Source organism: Chiloscyllium punctatum, chromosome 36 (assembly GCF_047496795.1).
Source record: "Chiloscyllium punctatum isolate Juve2018m chromosome 36, sChiPun1.3, whole genome shotgun sequence".
Classification (NCBI taxonomy): Eukaryota; Metazoa; Chordata; class Chondrichthyes; order Orectolobiformes; family Hemiscylliidae; genus Chiloscyllium; species Chiloscyllium punctatum.
Window position 1 is genome coordinate 30,830,465 of NC_092774.1, and position 17,927 is coordinate 30,848,391.

General features: G+C 45.3%; 1 protein-coding gene and 1 non-coding gene across 2 annotated transcripts in view; both read right to left on the bottom strand.

The window, feature by feature from the left end:
* LOC140460055 (uncharacterized) overlaps window positions 1-17,927 on the bottom strand; it is a 92,170-nt gene that overhangs the window by 61,686 nt on the left and 12,557 nt on the right. Inside the window, exons 4-5 of the mRNA XM_072554462.1 lie at window positions 7,552-7,724; window positions 3,964-4,195 (exon numbers count right to left, since the gene is read on the bottom strand). Coding sequence (XP_072410563.1) covers window positions 3,964-4,195; window positions 7,552-7,724 — 405 coding nt within the window. The remainder of the gene's footprint in view (window positions 1-3,963; window positions 4,196-7,551; window positions 7,725-17,927) is intronic.
* On the bottom strand, window positions 142-231 carry trnap-ugg (transfer RNA proline (anticodon UGG)). Its single transcript is given in 2 exon segments — window positions 142-177; window positions 196-231. It is a non-coding gene; the product is annotated as a tRNA-Pro (tRNA).

Here is a 17,927-nt window from a genome sequence, read left to right on the forward strand (position 1 = left end):
CGTCAACGTATTCAACGCTATCTCCAATCATTTCACTTCGCTGCTTTCTGTCCCATTGGTCCTCCAGGGAGCCCAACCCCGTTTTACGAAGGTGCTTTATGAGAAAATTAAACAAGCACTTTCACGCGATTCACGAAACTCGGGCTCGTCCGGGATTTGAACCCGGGACCTCTCGCACGTCTGCGTCGACAAAGACCCAAAGCGAGAATCATACCCCTAGACCAACGAGCCACACGGTCGGCGTGCTGGCGTCCCTGCCCCCGCCCTACCGCTTGAACCAGCTGAGTCTTGCTCAGAGTAAAATTCCAGTTGACATTGAACAGGCTGGGGCTGTTTTCTCTGGAACGTCGGAGGTTGGAGGGTGACTTTATGGAGGTTTACAAAATTATGAGGGGCATGGATAGGATAAGTAGGCAAAGTCTTTTCCCTGGGGTCGGGGAGTCAAGAACTAGAGGGCTTTAGGGTTTAGGGTGAGAGGGGAAAGATATAAAAGAGACCTAAGGGGCAACCTTTTCACACAGGGGGTGGTGCGTATATGGAATGGGCTGCCAGAGAAAGTGGCGGAGATTGGTACAATTGCAACATTTAAGAGGCGTTTGGATGGATATATGAATAGGAAGGGTTTGGAGGTATATGGGCCGGGTGCTGGCAGCTGGGATTAGATTGGGGTGGGATATCTGGTCGGCATGGACGGGTTGGACCGAAGGGTCTGTTTCCATGCTGTACATCTCTATGACTGTATGAACAGCTGCTTCTCATTCTGTCTCTCTGCTGCCGTTTGCCCGTCCCCAGGAACCGGGCCCTCTCTACTGGCAGAAAATTAAACCGTTTTCTTTCTCAACTTTTCTCTGACACCGGAGTGACCAGTGACAAGTATTGCCCTCCTCAACATAGGGCACAGAGAACAGGAGAAGACCCCGCAGACCTCCACGGGTGTGTCATCTCAACTCTGCATACTGGGCCTGTGTATCAATGTGAAATATTTACATCGAAGATTTTTGGGAAGCAGATGATACGGCGAGGTGCACAACAGTGCGCCGTTATACGGGAAAGCTGCTAACCTCGACATTGAGTGAATAGGGAAGATGGTTTCCCTTCTGGGTTATGCTCCCATCGCGCACCGGCAGACATATCGCCGACGAACAAATATTAACTCTGTCTAAATTGCCAAATTCTGTTTTTACGAACTGTGATTTCACTCAGAAGCACAATTTACCTGCTCCCTCCTGAATATCCTTCCAGGCTCGAACATACCTTTCAGGTGAAGCATCACTTTACCTGCACATTTGCCGCAACCTCGTCTACTGCATTCGCTGCTCACAGTGTCGTTTCCCCAACGGAGCACCAAGTACAAACTGGATGACTGCTTCGCAGAACATCTCGGTTCTGCCCGCAAAAAAAGGCCCTGAGCTTCTGCTTTCCTGCCACTTTAACACGCCACCATGTTCCCTGGCCAACATCTCTGTCTCAGGCTTACAGCAGTGTTCCAGCAAAGCTCAGCTCCAGATGGAAGAACAATGCCTCATATTCCACTTCAAAACCCTACAGCCCTCCGGTCTTCAAGATCGAGTTCCATGACTTTAGAGGGACTGAAATCCCCCATGTCCTTGACCCCTCACACACACATCGCGACAGTATCGGTACGGGGCACTGAAACACTCAGGATATTGTTTGAAAGGCAAAATGCTGAGCACAGTGCCATCACAACGGAAAGTCGCTCAAGGAGGCACTAAACAACAGCAGAGAATGGTTTACGATCCATCGACCTCTGGGTTATGGGCCCAGAACGCTCCCGCTGCGCCACTCTGCTCAGGTATAGACCCCTCACGGTCAACCAAATTAAAGCCTTTTCTTTCTACAGTTTTCTCTGACACCAGAGTGACCAGTGACAAGCATTGCCCTCCTCAACATAGGATACAAAGAACAGGAGACCCCTCAGAGCTTGTCACCTCAACTGTGCACATTGGGCCAGGATATCATTGTGAAATATTTATGTCAAAGCTTTTTTGGGAAGCGGATGTGAAGGCGAGGTTCAGAACAGAGCGCCGTTATCCGGGAAAGCTACTAAAGACATCTTTGAATGAATAGGAGAGAATGGTTTCTCTTTTGGGTTACGGTCCCAAAACACACCCGTTGTGCCACTCTCCTGCATTGTTCGGCAGTTTTTCCAGAGAAGTATTCAGCTTTTCATCTGGCGTGTGGCATGGATGTGAGTGTGAGGGGTGTATCCATGTTTGTCTGAGAGAGAGCCTGTCTATCAGAGAGGGTCCGCACGACTGTGTGAGTACTTGAGAGAGTGTGCGTGTGTGTGTGTGCATTCTGTAGCTGGGTCTCCTGTCGTGAGACATGAATCCAAGGTCTCAGCTGAGGTCATTCTCGTGTGTTCCAAACTTGTTATCAGCCTCTGCTCGGCCACTAGAAATGATTAAGCAGTTCAGCAGTTTCACAACACACACTGGAGAGGGGAAGGTGAAGGGCTTATGTCTGAAACGTAGATTCTCCTGCTCCTTGGATGCTGCCTGGCCTGCTGTGCTTTTTCAACACCACACTCTCGACTCTGATCTCCAGCAACTGCAGTTCTCACTTTCTCCTCAGGGGCGAGGTAGGACTTGTCTTTTATTCACTCATTCAATCTTACAGCCTGTCCTTGGTTGTGGCCTAACTGTGCATATATCAATGCAAGTTTCAGAAAGATTTCTACAGCTTTTGTTTTTAAAAAGAACATTCTTCCAGACTTTAACAACGTTTCTGAATATATGATTTTAGCTTTTCTCAATTTTGAAATTAGTCATTCCTCGCACACCCTGTTTGCCAGGTAGAATCGTCACCACCTTAAAAGGGCATGATACAGCGATCAAAGAGGGCTGAGGCACCAGAAAGGACGGGGAGGGGCGCTGGTGGAGGTGGAGAAGGGAGAGAAATGGAGAGGGGGCAGAGGTTGGGGGATAGAGAAGTACTGGGGTTCAGAGGGTTATGGGGAGAGAATGGGAGTGCAATGTGAGGAGAGGGAATGGGCAGGGGGCAGTGGGCGGGGAGAAAATGAACGGGGCGGCTGAGTGTGAAGAGAGAGACAGCACAAGCCTACCTTCTCCAGAACTGGTATCAATGTCCCACGAACGAACCCACTCCTCCCACAGCAGACTTGGGGCAATCATTTCTCAATATACACGTGGCTAAGGCAGTGAAATCATATCATCCCGACAGGCCATTCACACCGACCTTCCCAACAGCATCCCATCCAGACCCACTCGATTATGCTACAGCTCTGCAATTTCACATAGCTATTTCCTGATGGAGGGTTTTGCCGGAAACGTCGATTCTCCTGCTCCTCTCACGCTGCCTGACCTGCTGTGCTTTTCCAGCACCACACTCTCGACCCTAATCTCCAGCATCTGCAGTCGTCACTTTCGCCCTGTAGGGGGTGAATGTTCTATGCCGAGTCTTTTGAATCTCTTCAAATCTTTCCTCTTCAACCTAAACCTATACCCTCTAGTTTTGGAATACCTCTACCCTGAGGTAAAGGCAGGAACGTTGAGAAGCCAGACAAAATGCAAAAGTAACAAAACGTGAAGGCACAGGGGAAAAAAACATTTCGGCAAAAAAAAATGGCGTTGGCATTTTTCTCTCGTATTCGCATTTGGACACTTAAAATTTGTCATGATCTGGAGGTGCCCGTGTTGGATTGGGGTGTACAAAGTTAAAAGTCACACAACACCAGGTTACAGTCCAATCGGCTTGTTCAGAAACACTTAGCTTTCGGAGCGCTGCTCCTTCATCAGGCGGTTGTGGAGTATAAGATCAGAAGGTCATAAATTCTGTGTTACCATGTTATTCTCCACAACCACCTGATGAAGGGGCAGCGCTCCAAAAACCCGTGCTTCCAAATAAGCCTGTTGGACTATAACCAGGTGTTTTGTGAATTTAACTTTAAAATTTGTCAGGAACACCAGCATCGTGACATACTGAGCATGCTCCGCGGTGTCAGTAAGCATGCGCATGTCCGCCGGTGTCAGCAAAGTACTGCGCATCCTCCTGGGTGTCCGCAGAAAAGGCGCACGAGCTTCTTTCCATAGACCAATGGAGAACCTTGCAGGATCCGAAGGAGTCTGGTCCTCCTGCCAATCAGAATCGGCCGTTGTCGAAATGCGGAAGTTGGACCGTGAGCTCTGAAGCCGCTGATGCTGATCTTTTGTCACTGAATGAAGATTAAACCTCACCCCAGACTATAAATTCCTTCCTCTGTCTAAAATTTGTGAGTATAATAGTGTTTTTGTCACCATGTTTTCCATTTTCTTTTTATTCTGGGGTTCAATTATTGATTTGTAGTAACTGAAAGGAAAGAGTGAATCGAGAGAGGGGACAGACTCTGGAAAAGTTGATCCAGGTCTGTGTCTCACTTTGCAAACGCAGTGCCACAATGTGAAGGTATAACCTTTGATGTATGTAATAAAAAAAGCAGAAAGGAGGTGCATTGTTTATGTAGTGATATGTTGAGTTGTGGTGAAAGTGTGATGCTGGAGATCAGAGTTGAAAAGTGTGGCGCTGGCAAACCACAGCAGGTAAGGCAGCAACTGAGGAGAAGAGTCGACGTTTAGGGCACGAACTCTTCATCAGGAAAGATGTGTGGATGGACAAAGGGGTCTCAGCGTCCTTCGAAACCAGTTACTGCCAGTTGTCAGACAGGTGCAGCAAGCAATGAGTAAAGCAAGTGATATATTAGCAAGAGGAATTGAGTTCAGAAGTGTGGATGTCTTTCTGCAGTTAGGCTGGTCATTAAATGTATTCAAGGCTGAGTTCATTTGACTTTGATGAACAAAGAAATGGATGGTTTTGGGGGAAGGCAAGAAAATGGTTTTAAGACCAGTATAGAATAAATACAGAGACATACTGCACAGAAACAGACCCTTCAGTCCAACTAGTCCATGCTGACTATATTCACAAACTAAACTAGTCCCACCTGCCAATGTTTGGCCCATATCCTTCTGAAACTTTTCCATTCGTGCACTTATTCAAATTTATTTTAAATGTTGTTACTGTAGCTGCATTCACTACTTCCTCTGGACATTCATTTGACGCACACTCCACTCTCTTAAACGAAATATGTGCTCCTTGTGTCTTTTTAAAAATGTTCTCCTCTCACCTTAAAAAGATTGCTCCCTATTCTTGAAACAACAGCTGATATTGTCCTCATCTATGCCCCTCGTGATTTTATAAACCTCAATAAGGTCACCTCTCGACCTCCTATGTTCCAGTGAAAACGTTCCAGCCTATTCACTTCGATGTAACTGGATCCATATTCAGTTATGATCTGTTCAATGCTTGAACAGGTGCGAAAGACCAAATGGCCAATTTCTGCTCCCAATTCTCTCACTGTGGCCAGGACAGCAAGAGACCATAAGACATAGGAGCAGAAATTAGGCCATTCAGCCCATCAGGTCTGTTCATACCATTCAATCGTGGCTGATACGTTTCTCAACCCCATTCTCCCGGGCTCTCCCTGGAACTCTTCATCCTCATGATACTCAGGAACCTATCTAGCTCAGTCTTAAATATCCTCAGTGACCTGGCTTCTATAACCTTCTGTAGAAATGAATTCCATAGATTCACCACTCTTTCACTGAAGAAGTATCTCCTTATCTGCATTCTAAAACGCCCTCCCTTTACTCGAAGGCTGTGCCCTCAGGTCCTAGTCTCTCCTACCAATGGAAACATCCTCTGAAAGTCTACTCTGTCCAGGCCAGTCAGTATTCTGTATGCTTCCATTAGATCCCCCTGAGTGTGGGCCTGTTAATCAGTATGAAACAGACCCTTCAGGATGAGGTACAGCAGGGATTAGGTTCAGCAAAGTGAGAATGGAGGGAGAGTATGTGTGACAGAGATTTTCACCTTCTAGGGAATACGAGAGGAAAGAGAGTTTAGCATAAATTAGAATTGATCGGATGGGTCAAGGAGTGGCAGATGGGGTTTAATTCAGAGAAATGTGAGGTGTTGCATTTTGGTCCAGCAATCCAGGCAGGACTGACACAGTTAAGGGGAGTGTCGCAGAACAAAGAGACCTTGGAGTGCCGGTTCATAGTTCCTTGAAGGTGGAGTCTTACATAGACAGTATAGTGAACAAGGTGTTTGGTATGCTTTCCTTTATTGGTCAGAGTATTTAGTAAAGGAACTGGGAGGTCATTTTGCAACTGCAAAAGGACATTGGTTAGGCCACTTTTGGAATACTGCATTCAACTCTGGTCTCTGTGATGTAGGAAAGATGTTATGAAACTTTGAGAGGGGTCAGAAAATATTTAGAAGGCTGATGCCAGATTTGGAGGGTTTGAGCTGCGGGAAGAGGCTGAATAGGCCAGGGAGATATTTTCTTTGGAGCATCAGAGGCTGAGTGGTCACCTTTTAAAGAGGTTTATAAGGGGCATGGATAGGGTGAATACCCAAGGTCTTTTCTCCATGGTAGGGGAGTCCAGAACTAAAGGAGCAGAAGTTTAAGGTGAGGAGGGAAAGGGACCTGAGGGGCAACATATTTTCAGACAGAGGGTGGAACGTGTATGGAACGAACTGCCAGAGGAAGTGGGGAGGCTGGTACAATGACAACATTTAAAAGCCACTGGATGGGTACTTGAATAGGAAGGGTTTAGAGGGATGAGTCAAAGGCTGGCAAACGGGACTAGATTAGTTTGTGATATATAGTTGGCATGGATGAGTTGGGCCAAAGGTTCTGTTTCTATGCTGTATGCCTTTAGTCATCTTCAGTGAAAGCAAAAGTGTTGTTGTGAAGACTGGACTTTCAGAGCAGCTTTCAAAAATGTTTTGCCCTTACTCAGAGCAGAAGAAGTTACAATGAAATCTTTCATTTGTGAGACAGCAACTGAGTGAGTGAGTACATCTGGGATTTGGTGGAAAGTGGGAATTCATTGCACTGTGGGGATGAAACCCTACCCTATCCAGTCATTTCTGCTGGTAGATGAGACTAGGCCCCAAGATTAGGGGAAGTAGATTGAGGACAAAGACGAGGAGGAACTGCTTTTTCTGGAGAGTAGTGAAACTGTGGAAGTCTCTGCCCAAGGAAGCAGAGAAGGCAGCTTCGTTAATTATATTCAAGACAAAATTAGATGCGTTTCTGCATAATTGCGGAATTAAGGATAGTTGGGACACTGCAGGCAGGAGGAGCTGAGATGATGGATAGATCAGCCATAATCTTAATGAATGGCAGAGCAGGCAGGACGGGCCAAATGGCTCACTCCTGCTTCTCTTACTATGAACCTATAACCCTGCATTTCCCATGGCTAACCCAACTAACTTGCACATCCCTGGACACTGGGCAATTTAGCCTGGCCAATCCAAATCAAGGCTGGTGAGCAATGTCGTGATGTGGAAATGAACATCAGAGAATGATAGAAAGGGAGAAGGAGAGTAAATATACCAGCAATCAAAACTGGATTCAGAAGATCACAGAAACTGAAACTGAAAACTGAATGTGAGCTGCATTGTAACAGAAGTGAATGAATTGACTGAACACATTGAAGAGAATAGTTATGATCTGAGACTCCTTACAGGGACATGGCTTCAGGATGGCAAGGACTGGATCCTGAATATCGAGGGGGTAGTCAAATGGGACGCTCACTAAACGTAGAGGGTTGGTGCTGCACATCAAAGCACTGATCACAGGGTAGTCTGGTGTCAGCTTGGATTTCAGGTCCGGATTTCTCTGTCCTCTGTTGATCTCCCTGTTCCCATAGAGTAAGATGTTGGTCTGTTCTCAGCTCTGCTGGATTTCTGCTGAAGCTTTAACACCCCTTTTTACACGTTCGGGAAAAATAAAACATTTATTCAATTGAGACCCAATCCATATTTTTCCCAGACTGTCAACCAGTCCAAGTAAATCTGAAGTAGGGGTCTCCCAGGATTCTGATAGTGCTCTACCTGAGGAATTCTCTCTCCCTTACATCTAACTATTAATATCCAGCTATGATTTACAAACATACTTGCACCAACAGAAATAAAGCATCTGTTATCAAATAGACATATAGATATACAGCATGGAAACAGGGTTTCTCTATTACACACATAGAACCACACTCTCCATGGGGATGAATTTGAATTTGCAGCATTACATTTGCAGATACATTCTATTTTGCACAAAAATTCTAAATTGGAGGAAGGACAAATTTGACGGTATTAGGCAAGAACTTTCAAAAGCTGATTGTGCACCAATGTTTTCAGGTAAAGGGACGGCTGGAAAATGGGAAGTCTTCAGAACTGTGATAACTAGAGTCCAGAGAAAGTATATTCTTGTTTGGGTGAAAGGAAGGAAAGGCTGGTAGATATAGGGAATACTGGATTACTGGAGACATTGAGGGTTTGGTTCAGAAAATGGAAGAAGCATATGTCAGGGAGAGACAGGATAGATCGAGTGAAGCCTGACAGTATAAAGGCAGTAGGAGTATACTTAAGAGAGAAATCAGGAGGGGAAAACAGGGGACATGAGATAGCTTTGGCAACTAGAGTTAAGGAGAATCCAAAGGGTTTTTACAAATACATTAAGGACAAAAGAATAAGTAGGGAGAGAATAGGGCCCTTCAAAGATCAGTAAGGTAGCCTTTATGTGGAACCGCTGGAGATGGGGGAGATACTAAACGGGTATTTTGCATCAGAGATTACTGTGGAAAAGGACATGGGAGATATAGAATGTAGGGAAATAGATGGTAACATCTTGAAAAATGTCCATATTACAGACGAGCAAGTTCTGGATGCCTTGAAATGAATAAAAGTGGATAAATCCCCAGGACCTGATCAAGTGTACCCTAGAACTCTGTGGGAATCTAGAGAACTTATTGTTGGGCCTCTTGGTGAGATATTTGTATCATTGATAGTGAGGTGCCGGAAGACTGGAGGTTGAACAATGTTGTGCCACTGTTAAAGAAAGGTGGTAAAGACAAGCTACAGAACTATAGACCAGTGAGCCAGACGTCAGTGTTGTTGGAGGAAATCCAACTGAGGGACAATATGTACATGTATTGGAAAGGATAGGACTGTTTAGGGATAGTCAACATGGCTTTACGTGTGGGAAATCATGTCTCACAAACTTGAATGAATTTTTTTGAAGAACTAATGAAGGGAACTGATGAGGGCAGAGAATAGATGTGATCGATATGGACTTCAGTAAGGTGTTCAACAGGGTTCCCCATGGGAGACTGGTGAGCAAGGTTAGATCACGTGGAATACAGGGAGAACTTGCCATTTGGATACAGAACTGACTCAAAGGTAGAAGGTGGTGATGGAGGGTTGTTTTTTTCAGACAGGAGGCCTGTGACCAGTGGATGCCACAAGGATCTGTACATTTCATCATTTATATAAATGATTTGGATGTGAGCATAAGAGGTATAGCTATAAGTTTGTTGATGACACTAAAATTGGAGGTGTAGTGGACAGCGAAGGGGGTTACCTCAGATTACAACAAGATCTTGATCAGATGGGCCAATGGGCTGAGAAGTGGCAGATGGAGTTTAATTCAGATAAATGTGAGGCGCTGCATTTTGGGAAAGCTCATCTTAGCAGCAGTTATACACTTAATGGTAAGGTCCTAGAAAATATTGCTGAACAAAGAGGTCTTGGAGTGCAATTTCATAGCTCCTTGAAAGTGGAGTCGCAGGTAGTGAAGAATAGGATAGTGAAGAAGGCATTTGGTCTGCTTTCCTTTAATAGTCAGAGTATTGAGTACGGGAATTGGGAGGTCATGTTGCGGCTGCACAGGACATTGGTTAGGCCACTGTTGGAATATTACATGCAATTCTGGTCTCCTTCCTATCGGAAAGATGTTGTGAAACTTGAAAGGGTTGAGAAAAGATTTACAAGGATGTTGCTAGGATTGGAAGATTTGAGCTATAGGGAGAGGTTAAATAGGCTAGGGCTGTTTTCCCTGGAGCGTCAGAGGCTAAGGGGTGATCTTACAGATATTTATAAAATCATGAGGGGCTTGGATAGGATAAATGGACAAAGTCTTTCCCCTGGGGTGGAGGAGTCCAGAACGAGAGGGCATGGGTTTAGTGTGAAAGGGACCTGAGTGGCAACTTCTTCACTCGGGGGTGGTATGTGCATGGGATGAGCCGCCAGAGGAAATGGTGGAGGCTAGTCTGAATGGGCATATGAATAGGAAGAGTTTGGAGGGATATGGGCAAGTTGCTGGCAAGTGGGACTTGATTGGGTTGGGATATCTGGTCGTCATGGATGAGTTGGACTGAAGGGTCTGTTTCCATGCTGTCCATCTATGACTGTGTGCATTTAGGGTTATAATGTGCTGGCAGTCAATGCAGGCAGCCAATAAAAGTAATATTTTGTAAATTTCACTTTGCAAATCGAAGCGGGCTAACTCAAGATTGGGATACAGACAGACTCTGACCTCACTCCTTTCATGCATTATCTGACCTGAGATGTCACCTTTTCTTATAAAACCTTAAGTTATCTCGAGAAGGAGCCTGACAGGAAGTTCTGGGACTTGCATATTATTGATACCTGCAACTCATTCTAAAAGATGAAAGACTTAACAATCCAGGTTTGTTCAGGATATAATTTCAGCGGCAGGACACTGTAATGTTTTTTCATGAATTCTGTGTCTTATGATCTTGTACTCCACAACCAACTGAATAAGACGCAGCACTCCGAAAGCCGTTGCTTCGAAATAAACTTGTTGGACTGTCACCTTTTATTGTGTTATATGTAACTTTGTCCATGTTGGGGTGGATTCGCCATGTTAAATGACCCATAGTGTTCTGTTTTGGATGTGTTCAGGTGGATTGGCAGTGTTCAGTTACCCATATCGTCGAGGGATGTGCAGGTTAGGGTGGATTGGCTGTGCTAACTTACGCACAATGCCCAGGGATGAGCAGTTTGCATGGATTGGCCGTGCTAACTTAACCTACACACCCCTGGGCACTATGGATAAGATGGATTCACTGTGCTAAATTCACTCTTTCATTTAGAGAGTGGTGTGTGTAAGGAATGAGCTGCCAGAGGAAATGGTGGATGTTTGTACAATTATGACATTTGAAAGGCATCTGGATGGAAACATAAAATGGAAGGGTTTAGAGGGATATCGGCCAAATGATGGCAAATGGGTCTAGATTAATTTAGAATAACTGGTTGGCATCGACGAGTTGGACTGTTTCCATGCTGTATATCTCTGACTCTGGCTTGCCACATCTGTATGTTCAGTTTCTCCCTGGTGTCGGTGTTAATGCCTTTGATATCTCATTTGCTCTCTCCTTTCCAGGGATGTTAACCACTTCATGTCTGGTTGTTCCTCAAGAACTTGCATTGCAGGTTCACCCTGAACTGACACTATTTTGTGAGCTTCCCACAATCAGACCTGCTCACTCTCAGCAGTGGAGTTATCCAAAATTCAGAGAGGTGTCAGTCTTGAAGTTTTTGCTGTTCTGCCCCTGTCAGATCCTGAATCAACATCTTCAGGAGAATTAATTAGAGTGGTGTGAGAACAGAGGGGGAGAGAGAGAGAGTGGGATGGTGCTTTCCATATTCAGTGTGGAATAACAAAAGAAAATAATGTTCTGCAGAAAGTAGAATTGCTTGTTCTGAATTTCTACCTTGCACTGACAGTCATGACTTTTGTAATCTCTTTTTACAAAGCATTTGATGATCTGAAGACGGAAGTTTCAAAATCAACAGATGAAGGGCTGATGCCTGAAACATCAACTTTCCTGCTCCTCGGATGCTGCCAGACCTGTTGTACTTTTCCAGCGCCACACTGTTCAACTCTGACTCTCCAGCTTCTGCAGTCCTCACTTCGACGTCAATGTCCGACGGTCACTCAATCCCTCAGGACTGCAACAATTTTTGACTGTGATTCTGTGAGAAGGAGCAAAGCCTTTTGGTTCCTGTTGGAGCACGTCTTCAGCATCAATGGGACTGGATGAGAGACCCTACTGTTGGAGTGCACTGATTGTGGAACCTGAAGCAGTTATACGGCCTGGACAGAGGAATTCAAGGCAGGGAGGGGCTGTACATGCGTTTGTGTGCAGCTGAAGCTTTGGCCATGGAGAAACCCAATGGATCCCGCCCCGTGCAGAAACCGTGGAAGTGTGGCGACTGCGGAAAAGGCTTCCGTGTCCCTTCTATCCTGGAGACACATCAGCGCAGTCACACCGGGGAGAGGCCATTCATCTGCCCCGAGTGCGGAAAGGGCTTCAGCAATTCCTCCGACCTGGTGAGGCACCAGCGGGTCCACACCAGGGAGAGGCCCTTCAGCTGCCCCGAATGCGGGAAGGCCTTCAGCAATTCCTCTGACCTGGTGAGGCACCAGTGGGTCCACACAGGGGAGAGGCCCTTCAGCTGCCCCGAGTGTGGGAAGGGCTTTACCCAGGCCTCCACCCTGCTGGCCCACAGGCAGGGGCACACGGGAGAGAGGCCATTCTTCTGCACTGAGTGTGGGAAGGCCTTCAGCAATTCCTCCATCCTGCTGGCCCACCGGCAGGTGCACACTGGGGAGAGGCAGTTCACCTGCTCTGTGTGAGAAGGGCTTTACCCGCGCTTCCCATCTGAGGAGACACCAGCGAGTTCATGTGCCATCGCAGGGGGATTAAAGGAGGGATAGCCAATTGCCTTATTGACTGGACTATCAACCCAGTTCCAGGGACTGCCAGGTTTGAATCCCGCCGTGGCAGATGGTGGAATTGGATTTCGGTCAGAAATCTGGAGTTCAGAACCTAATGAAGAAATGATTGTTTGGGGGACATCACCCATCTGATTCACTCACATCCCTTTTCAGGGAAAGAAACTGCTAATGTGGGGAAGGATTCACACGGTCGTCCCAGCTGCATCCTTTACCCGGTCTGGCCTACACATAACTCCAGACCCACAACAGCATGGTTGACTCTTCATTGCCCACCGCTGCCATCGGTCATTGAGTGGGGAAAGACTTAATTGTTTACAGGGTATGGGTTGAAATTGCTGAGTGAGGCAATACCTCCTACAGTTAAGGCTGTACCAAGGATCCAATTACAAACTGACAACTCGGTGCTGACCATAGTAAAGAAGGTGAGGTGGTGTGGGGTGGGGGTGCACTCCTTGACCTTAAGCCGCTTAAAAAGCAGCTACTTTTTCTACACCTTTTTGCTGGGGGGAGGCGGGAGATCTGTAACTGTAACAACGTTGGGTCACAATAAAGGTTACCTGAACTTATCACCGGGCTCAGACTCTCATTGAAGGCTTTGAGCTCCAAGATGTTTTTGTTTTAAAGCTGCTCATTTCATTTCAGCCTCCTGCACTAAGTTTCCAATGTCATGTATCAGATGGAGCAGTGAATGAGTAGCTAGTATCGTTAGAAGTTGTACATTTTTCAGAAGTGCAGGTACTGCACCGTTTCATCAGCATTGTATAGTTTACTGGCAGCAGCGGGAGATGTGGGCTGGGTTCACTGGAAACGGTGTGGAGGTGCCGGCGTTGGACTGGGGTAGATAAAGTTAAAAATCACACACCAGGTTATAATCCAACAGGTTTGTTTGGAAGCCCTAGCTTTCAGAGTGCTGCTCCTTCATCGGGTAGCTGTTGGCCAGGGAATAATACACCGATTGTATAGCAAAAGATGACAGTGTCATGCGACTGAAAGGATATATTGAACAAACTGAGATTGTTGTTCTGTCTTTCATCGTTTCGAATGGGTTGCAGGTTTTGGTTAATATGTAAATCCCTGAACATCTTTAAAGTCACGTTCTTGAGATGACTTAATGTTTTATAAAGAAAAAGTGACATCTCAGCTCAGACAATGCATTAAAGATGTGAGGTTCGAGTCTGTCAGTATTCCAATCTTGAATCAGACTGGTTCTATTTCCAAAGTAGGAATTTATAAAATATTGCATGGATTGACTGCCTGCAGATTGTGTGCTTTTTGAGCAAAATACAAAGTATCTGCAAATATAATTCGGCCAATACAAATTCACTCCATAGAGTTTTGTGTGTGTGTGCGTGTGTGTGTGAGAGAGAGAGTTTGTGTGTGTGAGTTTGTTTGAGTGAGTGCGAAAGAGTGAACTGAGTGTGATGGAGTTTAAGCCTGTGAGTGTGTTGTGGGGCGTGTGTGTGTGTGTGTGTGTGTCTATGAGAGACGTATGAATAAAAGTGAGAGGTTGCATTTTGCTAAACATGAAGGGCTGGACATCGTGAGTTTTGAGAAGATTTGTAGCTCAGGTTGAGGTTTTGGATGTACGTTTGCTTGCTGAGCTGCAAGGTTCATTTCCAGACGTTTCATTACCTACTGGGTAACGTCTTCAGTGGGCTTCAGGTGAAGAATGCAGGAATTTTCAGCATTGCTATGTACAGTTAATGGTAGGTCCCTGGGTCGTGTTATAGAACAGAGACACTTTGGCGGTGGCGGCGGGTGGGGTGGGGAGTTAGGGGTTCAGGTATATAGTTCTTTGAAAGTTGCATCACTGGTAGACAGGTCGTAAAGAAGGCATTTCACACCATTGCCTTCACTGTCCACCCCATTGAGTGTAGAAGTTGAGACGTCACGTTGAGGTTGTACAGGATGTTGGTGAGGCCACTTTCTAGGTACTGAGTACAGTTTTGGTGGCTCTGTAATAGGAAGAATACTATTAGAGAGGGTTCCATAAAGATTTACCAGGATGTTGCCAGGACTGGAGGGTTTGAGTTTTCAGGAAAGGTTGAGACGGTCTTCATTGGAGTGTCGGGGGTTGAGGGGAGACTTTACTAAGATCTATAAAATCATTAGAAATGGAGGTAAAGTGAATAGCAAAGAGCTCTTCCTTAAGACCATAAGACACAGGAGTGGAAGTAAGGTCATAAGTCCACTCTGCCATTTAATCATGGCTGACGGGCATTTCAACTCCACTTACCATACTCTCCCCATAGAGATACCAAGATTCCTTGCGATACCAAGAATTTATCAATCTCTACCTTGAAGACATTTAATGTCCTGGTCTCCGCTACGCTCCATGACAATGAATTCCACAGGCCCACCACTCTCTGGCTGAAGAAATGTCTCCTCATTTGCATTCTAAAGTGACCCCCTCTAATTATCAGGTTGTGCCCATGGATCCAAGTCTCCCTGCCTAATGGAAAAAAACTTACCAGCATCCACGCTTTTTAAGCCATGCACTATCTTGTAAGTTTCTGTTAGATCTGCCCTCAACCTTCTAAATTCTAATGAATATAATTCCAGGATCCTCAGCTGTTCATCGTCTGTTAGGCCTATGATCCCAGCGATCATCGTGTGAATCTCCGCTGGACATGCTCCAGTGCCACTATGTCCTTACTGAGGTGTGGGGCCCAAAATTGGACACAGTATTCTAAATGGAGCCTAACTAGAGCTTTATAAAGTCTCAGTAGCACATTGCTGCTTTTACATTCCAATTCTTGAAATAAATGACAACATTATATTTGCTTTCTTAAGCACGGACTCAACCTGCAAGTCAACCTTTAGAGAGTCCTGGACTAGCAATCCCAGATCCCTTTGTACTTTGGCTTTATGAATTTTCTCACTGTTTCGAAAATAGTCCATGCTGTATTATTTTTTCCGAAGTGCAAGACCTCACATTTGCTTACATTGAATTTCATCAGCCATTTCCTGGACCAGAGCTGAAAGTGTGTTGCTGGAAAAGCGCAGCAGGTCAGGCAGCATCAAAGGAGCAAGAGAATCGACGTTTCGGGCATAAGCCCTTCTTTAGGAAGGCTTATGCCCGAAACGTCGATTCTCCTGCTCCTTTCATGCTGCCTGACCTGCTGCGCTTTCCCAGCAACACATTTTCAGCTCTGATCTCCAGCATCTGCAGTCCTCACTTTCTCCATTTCCTGGACCACACTCCTAAACTGTCCAAATCTTTCTGCAGCCTCCCCACCTCCTCAGAACTACCTGCCTGTCTGCCTAACTTTGTATCATCAGCGAACTTTGTGGGAATGCCCCCAGTCCCTTTATCCAGATCATTAATATATAAAGTGAACAGCTGCTGCCCCAACACTGAGCCCTGCGGGACACCACTTGTCACCAGCTGCCATTCCGAAAAAGAACCTTTTTATCCCAACTCTCTGCCTTCTCTCAGCCAGCCTATCCTCAATCCATGCCAGTAGCTCAACTCGAATACTATGGATCCTCACTTTACTCCGCAGCCTCCTATGAGGCACCTTATCAAAGGCCTTTTGGAAATCTAGGCAGATAACATCCTCTGGGTTTTCCAAGTCTAACCTACTTGTTAACTCTTAAGATTGTCAGGTACGACCTCCCCTTACTAAATCCATGCTGACTTATTTTAATCCAATCATGCACTTCCAAGAATTTAGAAATCTCATCCTTAACGATAGATTTTAGAATTTTATCTACAATTGAGATTAGGCTAATCAGTGTATAATTTTCCAGCTTTTGTCATGATCCTTTCTTGAACAAAGGACTTACAACAGTGATTTTCCAATCATCTGGGACTTTCCCTGACTCCAGTGATTTTTGAAAGATTACAACCAACATCTCTGCTAATTCTTCAACCACCTCCCTCAGAACGCTAGGCTGTAGCCATCAGGGCCAGGAGATTTCTCAATTTTTAGACCTATTAGCTTTTCTAGCACTTTCTTTTTTGTAATGGCTACCATACTTATCTCTGCCTCTTAACTCTCCTTAATTGTTAGGATATTACTCATGTCTTCCACTGTGAAAACTGACACAAAGTATTTATTAAGTTCTTCAGCTATTTTCTTATCTCCCATCACTAACCTTCCTGCATCAATTTGGAGCAGCCCAATTTCTACTTTTGCCTTTCGTTTGTTTCTTATGTATTGCAAAATACTTTTACTATCATTTCTAACATTACTGGTCTGCTTACCTTCATATTTGATCCTCTCCTTCCTTATTTTTCTCTTTGTTATCTTCTGTTTGTTTTTGTAGTCTTCCCAAGCTTCTGATTTCCCAGTGGTCTGGCCACTTTATAGGATCTCTTTTTCATTGATACATTTCCTGACTTCCTTTGTCAGCTATGGCAGTCTTCTTTCCCCCCTCCACACCCCCCCCCCCCCCGCCCGATACTCTTTCTTTTTGGGGGGGAAGAACCTCTGTACTGTGTCCTCAATTACACCCAGAAATTCCTGCCATTGTTGCTCTACTGTCTTCCCTACTAGGCTCTGCTTCCAGTCATTTTTTGTCAGTTCCTCTCTTATTGCCCTTTATTTAACTGTAACACCATAACATCAATTTTGCCTTCTCTCTTTCAAACTGCACTCTGATCTCTACCATATTATAATCGCTGCCTCCTAAGTGTTCATTTGCTTGAAGATTTTTAATAAAGTCTGGCTCATTACATAGCACTAAGAATTGAAATATGCTCAGTGAGGCCACAGTTGAGGACAGTTTGTAAGGGGCGAATGGCCTATTCCTAGCCTTTTGAAATTGGTTCTGGCTCTGTGGAAATAGAACCATTGAGTTGTAGAGCACAAAAAACAATCCTTCGGTATGCGCCGACCAGATAGCCTAAATTAATCCATTTGCCAGCACTTTGTCCATATCCCTCTAAAACTTCCTATTCATGTACCTATCCAGATGCCTTTTAAATGTTGTATTTGTACCAGCCTCCACCATTTTTCCTGGCAGCTCATTCAGTTCACACACCAACCTACATGTGAAAAATTTGCCCTTTGGGGCCGTTTTAAATCTTTCCCCTTTCACCCAGAGACTAATGCCCTCTTGTACTGGACTCCCCCGCCCCAGGGAACACCTTATCTTTTTCTCATATCCAGACCTGTCAAGATCTTATAAACCTCCATCAGGTCACCCCTCAGCCTCCAATGCTCCAGGGAAAATAGCCCCAGCCAATTCAGCCTCTCCCTGTAGCTCAAACCCTCCAACCCTAGCAACATTCTTATAAATAAAAGAGTTCAGAAATTAAGTTTCACAACATCCTTCTTGTTTAGTGAGTAATAGG